General features: G+C 38.2%; 1 protein-coding gene across 5 annotated transcripts in view; it reads left to right on the forward strand.

Annotated features, from left to right (window-relative positions):
* The window catches only part of LOC5576402 (ankyrin repeat and BTB/POZ domain-containing protein 2), a 371364-nt gene that overhangs the window by 354362 nt on the left and 5174 nt on the right, over positions 1-11828 (forward strand). For 3 of the 5 annotated variants that reach the window (XM_021849187.1, XM_021849186.1, XM_001662571.2), the window contains exon 3: positions 10326-11817. The exons of the other annotated variants lie outside the window; for them this stretch is intronic. In XM_021849187.1, the coding sequence (XP_021704879.1) occupies positions 10601-11817 (1217 nt within the window). In that variant the 5' untranslated portion in view covers positions 10326-10600. The remainder of the gene's footprint in view (positions 1-10325; positions 11818-11828) is intronic. 5 annotated transcript variants of the gene reach the window in all.

The following is an 11828-nucleotide window of genomic DNA, read 5'->3' on the forward strand; positions in this document are numbered from 1 at the left end:
ATGCAGTACTAGAAGTGGTACCCGAGTGGGACGGACCTACACTCACTGTTGCCTAAAAAAAACGAATTATAATATGTTTACTGACATGTCCATCTTTTAGGGCTTTGAAAATCGAAAAGTTTAAATTTATTCATCGGTTTATTGAACACTTTGATTATTTTCCTGCTAATGTCAACAACAAACAAATTGGAACGACAAATTAGCAATAACACTGTGTTATAAATAGCGCAAGTCGGCACCTTCGAGGTCCATATTTCAAAATTTTCTAGGACCAACACAATTTCTAGCAGTTTATAATTTGTTTTATGTTTACACTGAGATGAGTTGCTCAATGATTTTCAACCGTACTCTGACAGTTTCAAACTGAAATAAAAAGTTTTTCAATTTATTGTTCACAACGACAAACTTTTTAGCCAAATTATAGCTGCCATGAGAGCTATAAGGTACAGTGGGGGCAGTGTATCAGTGGGGTAAGTGGATCATTCGTCAATATTAAGCATAAATACTTGAATATGCTGAATGTTTTCGCACCATTGCTTCGTATTAGGTTATATTCTTACGTCCACACTGATACTATTGCAAAACTGGTACTACACGTACACAAACTTTATTTTGAAATTAAACGATTTATCAACAAGTTGTAAGATTGTTGACTCTTGTCAGTGATCCCAAATTTGATCTTATTGGAAATTGCTTGACTTATAGATATGCCCAGGAAATGAAGACAAATTCTAATTTAAAAAAAAAAGAACTCTAATCGACAGGGTTCAAATCCGTTGCTTCTGTAGCGAAAACCTCAAGACCAAATAAATAATCATTATAATGTACAAAACAGCACAATCTGCAAACATCAATAAGCTTCCCAATTATGGCAGCGAACCCTTTTGAACTCCATTTTTCGCCAATTGGTACATATGAATCATGTCAGCATAACTAGGTTAATCTTTGCCCCTGCACCACAAATCAAAAGCCACCATCAGTCCATCTGACCATTTGGGCAACAACCCCAAACATTATTGCATCGAGTTGCACGAGCTTCAAACCACACTCGGTGCCTCGCCCCATGTCAGGTGTCAGAAATCCCGCAGCCAAGCAGACTGCTCGCAAGCACAGTGCGCCTCTGGCTGGCTGCCCATCTGTCTGTCCAGGGGTGGCGTGGGTAGCTCAGTAGCACTCACGCTCACGCTGCCGCACCGTATGGCGGTAACAAGCGCGAAGGCGATAACACACGCCAACCGCGCAGTCAAAGCTCAGAGCGAGCGCTCGGCGGCGCAGTCTTTCATGAATGAGCCACGCCAAATTGATGATTTATGAATGCTTGCACTGGAGTAGCTACAGAAAAAAAAGCGCACCGGCGAAAGCAAATGTGCAAAATGGGTAAATATCGGATAAAATCAAATCGATGATAACAAAAAATCGCGAGCTTAATGTTATGCATTAGTGAAGTCAGTTTTTAAACAGATATTAACTGTAGATATTTGGATACTGGTCCTACTTATATCACCGTCGATTAGAGAGGACGAAGTTTTTGTGTGTTTATTGCATAATATCTATGTATTTAATGATTCGATGGATACATTACGAATTTTACGATAGTAAAACTATATTGCCTATATTCGAAATGGGAATGGAAAACCATACGTCTATTTACCTTCAGGCATAAAACGAATTGCTGTGCGAAAGAGCAATTAAGTTAGGTTGAAAACAAACCACGAAAAAACATGGGTTCAGAAAACAAAGCAATTATTTATGTAGCAAAAGTTGTCGATGGATGTTATTCATTGGGACATTTCGATGGTCATAAAATGGTTATTACCGCAATTGTTCCAGGTATATTTTTATGAACGCAAGGTGACGAGAAAATGTTTGTATTTCATCTAATGGCTTATTATTAAATCAGTTTAGTAATAAGCCATTAGATGAAATGACAACATTGCTCATCAGTGCGCATCGTACCTTCGTGCTGTGCGTACACACATTTCTCTGCTCTTGGAAGTTTTTAAAGCTACCTAAAGCAATAAAACAGTACTTCTCAGTGCTACAAAAACAGTATTTTTCAGTACTATTTTTATACTTTTGATTCCTTCACGATTCTTGTTTGGACCAGTGCCTTCGATTTTTCGTTGGACCCATTAGTAAAAGCTAGCGGTGCTAATCCTTCTTGGACACCTTGAAAAAAAAAACCTCTTCTTCTTTGGTTTATTCATTAAACATGGTTGCAACAACGAACAAAAGGAAGGGTGAATCTCTGAATTCACAACTACCTGCCAAAAAAGTGCGATTTAAAACTGTCACTGCACATGACATAAATGGAAGAAATGATGTTTCTCCGAAATGCACGCTCTCTTCCAAGTATGAAATGGTTAATATTGATAATTACATCGAAATGAGCAATCAAATCGATACTTTAGGCAAATTTCCCGACCACCAAATCGAAGCAGCCTCTAGCTCAGGCTCTTTGATTCATGTGAGGAAACAAAGTGTGACGCGTATCGTGGTCAGTTGTTCCTAATTTGGAGGATTTAGGTAGGAGATCTTGAACCCCATTAGGGAAATCAAGGTTTCCTTCCAAATCGCAAAGAAAGGAGACTGTCGTGTTTCGCCGGAAACTCTCAATAATCGCGAAATTCTTCTCAAACATCTTGAAGAGAAGAAGCACATTTTTTTTAATTATGACGACAAAACTGAACGTTTGTTCAAAGCTGTCTTGAAAGGTCTCTCAAGTGACTATAAGTCACCTGAAGAGATCAAAAATGGAATAAATGATTTACTTGGATTTTCCGCAGTCCAAACAATCATTATTATAAAGAGAACCCAATCTAGCATTGTTCGGAAAGGGCTTTCTCAAGAATATTATTTAGTTCACTTTAACAAAAAAGAACTAAATAATATTGAAGCTTTAGAAAAAGCAAAACTTATGTTCGATGTCCGTGTGACGGGGGAACATTTCCAGAAATCTGGAGGAAATTACCAGAACCCCACTCAGTGCCGTCGTTGCCAAAAGTGGGGTCATGGTAGAAAAAAATGTCGCATGGATGCTAAATGCATGATTTGTGGAGGTTCTTCTCACGCCAAGGACGTCTATCCAGTGAAGGAAGACACCGATAAGTTCTTATGTGCCAATTGCAAGGGCAATCATAAATCAATTTTTTGGTCTTGCCCTTCGCGCAAGAGAAACGTTGAGGCTCGTGCCAGGCAGATGATTGTCTTGAAAGGATAATATCCATTACGATAACGGTCGTTTCCGGAATTTGCCTGGTAGAGTATCGAACAATTCTCATTTTACCGATCGCTTGATCATGAATCATACCCATCAGGAAGATCATAATCATGCTCATTCACAAACTAATTTTAATCCATCGGGTAGCCGTTCGAATCTTTCAATTTCGAATGTATCTACCCACGGACAATCTTTTGCCGATATCGTAGCAGGTAATTTGAACTCCTCCCCTATTCGTACTAAGAGTACCCATTCTACTTGTTTCAAATCAAATGGAAAAAAAACCCTACCGCCACAGGTAACTCCTACTCCGCTTCTTCATCTACCGAAAATCCTTATGGGAAATCATCAGATAATGTACCCATTTCAAGTGATATGTCTGCCTCTGATTTGAATTTTCTAACTGAACAATTGAATCTAATGATTGATGCAATGTTCAAAGCCATCACTATGACTGAAGCAGTCCAAGTTGGTGTAAAATTTATTAATCAAATTGTTATTGGATTACGTTTTTCTAATGGATCCAAATAATAATATAAATATTTTAAATTGGAATGCTCGTTCTTTGAATGGTCCTAAAGAGGACGAGCTGTTAAATTTTCTTACAGTTAATAACGTGCATCTTCTTCTTCTTTCTGGCATTACGTCCCCACTGGGACAGAGCCTGCTTCTCAGCATAGTGTTCTAATGAGCACTTCCACAGTTATTAACCGAGAGCTTACTGTACCAATGACCATTTTTGCATGCGTATATCGTGTGGCAGGTACGAAGATACTCTATGCCCTGGGAAGTCGAGAAAATTTCCAACCCGAAAAGATCCTCGACCGGTGGGATTCGAACCCACGACCCTGATCTTGGTCTTGCTGAATAGCTGCGCGTTTTCCGCTACGGCTATCTGGGCCCCCAGATATAGCAGTTATTACCGAGACGTATTTAAAACCTGGATCTAAACTCAAAAGAGATCCTAACTTTTTGTTTATCGTAATGATCGACTTGATGGGGCATGTGGAGGAGTTGCTATCATCATTCATAGGCGTATAAAACATCAACTGTTTTCGTCATTTGAAACTTTAGGTGTTTCTGTTGAAACACAGCTTAAACAGAAGGCAACCCACATGAACAAACATCCACGTGTAGTACACAGGACTATCTCAAATGTTCACTTTTCCATCGGTAGCATCTTTGAACTACATTCGGAACAGGTAAGACGCTGCATTCACATGCAATTTTTTGCCATATTTCACGAACAGTTGTTCCTCATGTTGGCAGATGAGGCCCGCACAAACCGCCGCAGAAAGATCCGGATTTTTTTGCGAGTTAACATGCCAACTTACCTACATGTTCTATGTCCGTCAGACGATCATATTGTTAATCAAAAAGACTCTTCTTAGTTGGATTTGGATTGCCCAACGGATGTAGAATAAGAAACTAGTTAAATAAGTGTTTGAATAATCCAGAGCAATTGGAGAAGGAACGTGTGGTAAGACTTATTCAATAGTTGACGACTCCAAAAAAACAGTGGTGAAAAGTGCTACTTTTCAGTACTGTTAACAGTACTGAAAAGTAGCACTTTTCACCACTGCTTCGTTTACTAGGAAAAGTGGGCCATTATATCGTTCATCTCCTAGATGAAAAGTAGGCTCATATACAACGGAATTGCAAAAATATACTTTCATAGCTGCCTATTTGCTTTTCAATGCTCTGGACAGCAAATTAATTTGCTCCAAACTGACTTGCGGAAATTGACTCGCAATAAGTCAAAAATGTTTGCAATTGGTGACTTTAATGTCAAACATCGGTCGTGGAATAATTCTCAAAGTAATTCCAACGGCAGAATTTTATTTGATGAGTGCTCTTCAGGATATTTCTCAATTCAATATCCTGATAGCCCTACATGTTTTTCCTCTTCTAGAAATCCATCTACGATTGATTTGGTCTTAATCGACTCTAGTCATCTTTGTAGCCAACTGATTACCCATACTGATTTTGATTCTGATCATGTCCCTGTTACATTTCAAATATCCCATGAAGCGATTCTCAATCCTATCAGCTCCACATTCAATAATTTTCGAGCTGACTGGAATATATATGAAACGTATATTTACTCTACTCTTAATGTTAACATTTCTTTACTAACTAAACTTGATATTGACAATGCTCTTGAAACTTTAACAAATTCCATTGTTGAAGCCAGGAGCATTGCAATTCCAAAATGTGAAGTAAAATTTGAATCCACGATTATAGACGAAGATCTTAAACTCTTGATTCGTCTTAAAAACGTGAGGAGAAGGCAATTTCAACGCACTCGCGATCCTACTATGAAAATTATATGGGAGGTTTTACAGAAAAAAAATCAAGAAACGTTTTGCACAATTAAGAAACAAAAATTTTGAAAATAAAATTTCTCAATTGGACCCTGGCTCTAAGCTCATTTGTAAATTATCTAAAATTTTGAAAAAAAAACTCAGAAGCCAATACCGGCATTGAAAGAGGAAAATAAATTATTACTAACTAATTGCGAAAAAGCTCAAAAACTTGCTATGCAGTTTGAAAGCGCGCACAATTTTAATTAGGGCTTACTAGTCCAATTGAAAATCAAGTTACTCACACAGTTCGAACGAAATGTGTAAATTTCTGAGACATATAATGCACATAATTGGAGCGTGGAATATCATGGATATTTACATGATATGTCATGTAAACTTCAATTATATGTCATGTAATCCAGCAGGATCCTGAGTGATTACATGACATATAACACATTTTTACATGATTTAAGACTTAAATTTACATGACGTCATGTTTACATTGCATGAATGAAATTTACATGACGTGTAATCCTCATTATTTTTAACTGTGAGGACTTCGAAAATATTCTCAATCATGAGAACGTCTTCGAAAATGCATGGGAGACTGATTTGGAAGAAGTGAGAACTATTATTAAAAAAAATCAAAAATATGAAAGCTCCTGGCGATGATGGAATTTTCTACATCCTCATCAAGAAACTTTCAGAAAGTAGCTTATCAATTTTAGTTGATATATTAAACAAATGTTTTCAATTAGCATATTTTCATGACAAATGGAAAAATGCAAAGGTTGTTCCAATTTTAAAACCAGACAAAAATCTTGCAGAAGCTTCTAGCTATCGTCCAATCAGTTTGCTTTCCTTCATCAGTAAACTTTTTGAAAAGGTAATTTTGAACAGAATGATGGCCCACGTCAACGAAAATTCAATTTTTGCCAATGAACAGTTCGGATTCCGCCATGGACATTCGACCACTCATCAACTTTTACGTGTAACAAATTTGATCCGTTCCAACAAATCTGAAGGCTATTCTACTGGTCTTGCTCTTCTAGATATAGAAAAAGCATTTGACAGTGTTTGGCATGAAGGTTTGATCGTAAAAATAAAAAACTGTAATTTTCGAACATACATTGTTAGAATAATTCAAAGTTATCTGTCAAATCGTACACTTCAGGTTAATTATCAGAACTCCAGATCTGAAAGACTTCCTGTAAGAGCTAGTGTTCCTCAAGGCAGTATTTTGGGACCAATACAGGTATACCTCGATTTAGTGGACCCTCGACTATATAGACCCTCGATTTTATGTACTTCGATTTTATGTACATTTTACCTCGATTTTATGGACATCAAAATTTCATGTTAAATTTTTTTATGTTTATCCAATTCTAAACATGCATTATGTTAACTTAAATAATGTAAGGGATTTAGGCTATGCTTATAGAATGGTTGGTTCATGTTTTGTTGTAAAATATTGAAAAAAATATTAATAAATATACAACAAAGCTTTTACAATATGGGTTTAAAAATGAGGAGACTTCAGTTCGACTTACTCAACTTGTTTTTTTTTTGGCTTTCGAGTACTTTCAATTTGGATTTTGTCCCAACTTTTAACATGTTGCCATTCACTACTTGCTTCAACTAAGTTTATAGTAATTTGTGCGAATTTTAATTATTAATAAGAAGTTACCTCTTGTTCTAAAGATTGTTCCAAAAATCCCACAAATTCGCATTTCTTATAAGGGGATTTTATACTTTTCAGAGATTGATTCAAGTGCTCTTCCAGAGTAGAAAGAGTTGTTAAATCAAGCAAGAATTTATCAACAAATTACTCAAAAGATTATTCATCTTTCTTCAGTATTATTTAGACAAAGCTGCTGAAATTATTGCAGTAGTTTTTTTTTCTATATATTCGTTTTGAAGCATGACAATGAGGATAGATTTTTTCAATGATTCATGCACGATCACTCCAATCGGTATTTAGTTGAGTTTTTCAGAGGGTTTCACCAAAAGTTTTCCACAGTTCCAGGAGTTTTTTCTAAGACAAAAATTTCTCAATTAGGTCGTTGGAAAATTGTAGAAGAAAACTTTATAGTGATTTACCTAGAAGTTATTTTAAAATTTCAAAAATAAATTCTATTTATTATTTTATACGTACGTTACTTGACACACACTGAAGAAACTGGTCATACTGGAACATCTCGAAATTAAAAACAAGCAAAATTAAATGTCAAAAAAACGTTTTCGTAAAAAATTCTTCACAAATGTATTTAATAAACGTTGATATGGAAAACTCATTAAGTTTTGGATTAAATAGAAGTCAAATCTTATTTTCCTAACTCATATTCTTATTTTATTAAGCAACTTTCACGACGGCAAGTTGAACACATTTTTCTAATATACCATGTTGTTTTTTTATGTAATATGCCCGCTTGATGGGATGCCGGTTGTGGAACCATAGCATTGGCAATAAATTCACTGGAATTTTTGAACCTATTCGTTGATTAAAATTTTACCAAGTCTCTCGTCCCTTCGACACTACAACCTAGGGTACAAACGCACGTGCAATTTAACAAACATCAAATTTTATAAAGGATTTTGCATTCAATAAAACCAATTGTATCATTTTTGAATAATGAAAATAACGATGTTTTGATTGGTGTGTACAAGGTGCAGTTTTTCTAATCGTGTAGAAAATACATTGTTTATTTAACACATGTAAACATTAATAAAACCGGTATTTTGTACAACTTTGGCAACCTGTAGCTCAAATTTTTGACATGCTGGAAAACTTCTAAACGAGACATCATATTCAGCAACCCCTTATTCACTGGAGACATATAATTTGATCTTTGAGATATGCAGAAATGTTATTTGTTTCTACGCTGTGTAAGGAATTGTAAATAAAATTTCAAATGAGTTTGGCTCCGTAATAACTGATAGCGCTTGAGCCTTTGAATAAACAAATAAATAAAACAGTTTTTGTCGTTTTTAATCGTATCCTTATGAAAAACATGTATAATTTGAATTAGAATGCAATACTTCATTGACGGACAGATTTCATCAAGAATTTATTAACTCAAGCCAACTTGGGAACATTGGCCCTAGTATCAAAAATTAGTTTTTCAGCGATTATGATACATTCTTATGAAGTTTTAACTGAATAGAAAGCAAAAAATGAGATAGAAATTTTGCTTCGATTTTATGTACAATTCGATTTTATAGACAATTTTGAAATAAAAATGTCCACTAAATCGAGGTATACCTGTATTATACAATATTTTCACATCTGACTTACCTGAGTTACCTCAGGAATGCCAAAAATCTCTCTTTTTGGATGACACAGCCCTCTCCGCCTCCGGACGAAGCCTGCGTGTCATCTGTAGTACTTGCAAAAATGGAAGAATTTTTGAAACAATACTAATCAAGAAATAAAAAATTATAGATCATTATCAAAAAATATTCTGCTCACATTTTGAATAATCACCGAGTTACAAATCGAAATAAAAATAGCAATACTCTCACTGTTTGTCTCGTCTACCACGTTCAAATTGTAAATAACAACAAACTGCCATGAAGATAACAAATTTCAAAACTGCTCAATCACGGCCCGCGCTGTAAATCATAATCGCTGCAAACAGTTTACCGACCAAACGCACAACTTTATCTTAATGAGATTAATGCCACACACTTGTCAAATATCTCTGCATAAATTGCGGCCGTCGTCGACGCAGTTGCCGTACGGTATGGCATGAATGAATGATCGCAATCAAACGTATATAAACTGGGGTATATCGCGCTCGTCATCGAGCAGTAGAAATTGACTGACGTTACATACCTACGTGCATTTCCTTTCCTAATTTGCAGACTCGATTTCAGCGGCCGCTCTTACATCGATGCCTCGCAGTGCCATATGTGAGTGAACTGCATCTCGGGAGCTCATGTAAAATTCATGTAATAAAGTCGAAAGCAATTTCGCATTAGTGGAGTCGATCGATGTCAGCTGCACCGAGCGGGACTTGATATGTCGCGAGAGCAGCCAGTGGAACGACTGGGAGGTCGAGATGGCGGCGGGTAATAGTGGTGGCTAATGCCTTAAGCGTTTCATTTGAGTTTTTGTTTTATCTTACTACAAGAACGGGCCGCAGAACTGGGGTGAGAGTAAGCATTTTGCATAATTGAATTGAGAGTAAGAATGGGTAGGGGAAAAAGTTGAAGAGATATATTTATTAGCGCAACAGATAAGGCGATGTGATGATTTAATTATGGTAAACTGTTGAACCGGTTGAATGGAATGGAATGAGATATGATCTAATTGCAACTATGTGGAAACTTAGTTGACTCGCTAACTTTAGTACAGATTTTTTTCTGGGGCAGTATGATTTACGCTACCCAGTCAAAATTAAAACGTTTTGTAGTTCTAGTTAATGAAATTGTAATTCTGAAGAGCCTTTTTAGAGATAAGCGTTCGTCGTTTCTGATGCATTGAAGTCTCCGAATGAACCAAACTGCTGCATAAAATTCAACGCCATTGCGGCGCATTTTCCGCCCAGCTGAGTCGAATTTATGAGAAGCCCACCAGTTTCCTGCTCTAAATACCTGCCAATTTCATAACATCGCACCGACACTGCGCTACAGCTTACAATGCATCGACCAATCAGCCCATGGTTGTTGGTAATAAAACGTTCAAATATTAATGTGTTTCTTTCAGCGGGAAACCACCGACCGCCGCGTAATGTGGCGGCTGTCCAAAATAATTTAGCTAATACTATTTAACTCTACTTTTGCCGTATGTTTTGCAGTTGTGCGCAGGCAGGACCAACAAGCTCAATTTCCCGATGCCTTTCAGCATTTGTTGCTGCCCCCATGTGTGTCTCGTAAATTTAACCAAAGCACTTGCGGCCCTATATGCTTACCCCCGTTGACTTCTGTTTGCCTGCAGTAAATCGAAAGTGGAAATGTACGTTAAACAAAGCGAAAATGTGGTAACCTTACCGGCTGCAGCAATGGCAGCGACAATGACGGCTACAATAAGTACCACGGATCAAATCTAAGTCCCTAGCCAACAGCCAGCAGTATGACGTGTACGGAAGACTGCACCTGCAGTCTCTGTCGGGAGTTACGCGGCTACAAATTAAAAGTAAAACCTGCCAGCAAGACGGACCGGTCTCTAGGGTGTCCGGAAGGCACTTCAGCTGGCGGAAAACCGTCTCCGCCAGGGTCAAAATACTGTAAAAATAGCAAACTAAACAGAAACGACAACTTCATTCTCAAGCGTCGACTGTCCTCGGATTGCAACAAAGATGGCCGCCATGGTGCTTCCGCGACACCATCGGCGGGCGCATCGACGACGGAAATTAACTACGAATTCTCGGAGCAAGCCGCCATCACATCCCGACAGCTTAACCGGATGAAGAAAGCCCAAAGTTATAACGAGATCTCCTGCTTTGCGAAAATCAACAAAAACCGCTACAGCGGAGGTGTGATCGAGCCAAAGATGATCAAAAGCACCACCAACCTCACAGAAGAAGATGACTACTTCAGCTATCTGCCACCTTCTCCGCCTCCATCCATCTCAGCGTCCGCCCAAAATATCAAAAACAAGATTGAAAAACAGAAAGACCACAAAGTGATCATCTATTTCGGTGATAGCATAGCCCATAAGAAATCCGAAAAACCCAAACCTCCTCCTACGACACCTCCCCCACCAAAGGTCACCGAACTCAACGTCTTCCACGCTCAACGTCTTTGCGAAGAAACCGCAGAAATGCACTTCAAGCGACAAAACTCAATAGTCATCAAGCCAAAGCGTAAAGATACCTCAGAACAAACCAAACCCGGTAAGGAATTCATGCAACAACTCAAATCTGTACTAGAAGAGAAAAATAAGACTTCGGGTCCTCCGGGAGCACCCACCGCGGACCCCATGGGACCAGGCTGCTCGGCAACTGTGGTGATAACGCAGAAGAAAGCCTCCCCTGCACATCCAGAACCCAACAGACCTCCTACCATAGTTGCCGAACAGCCACAGCAACCGAAGCACACCCAAGTGGTAGAGATCGGACGGGTGGACAGGACGGTTGCAACCGAGGACGGCGAAAAATCGCTGCCGTCGTTCGTTGAAAGTGTCGTCAATGGGGTCATCAACATCAAGATCGAGGAAAGTTTCAAGGTCGCTACGGATATCGTCCATGCCGTGTTTCAGAATGATCCAGGTGAAGAAGGGTATGGCTGCAACGATGACGAAGTCGGAGATCCCTTCGATTGGAGCTTCGTGCAGAACTGGCGGGCACGGTAATGTAGAA

Source organism: Aedes aegypti, chromosome 3, assembly GCF_002204515.2.
Source record: "Aedes aegypti strain LVP_AGWG chromosome 3, AaegL5.0 Primary Assembly, whole genome shotgun sequence".
NCBI lineage: Eukaryota > Metazoa > Arthropoda > Insecta > Diptera > Culicidae > Aedes > Aedes aegypti.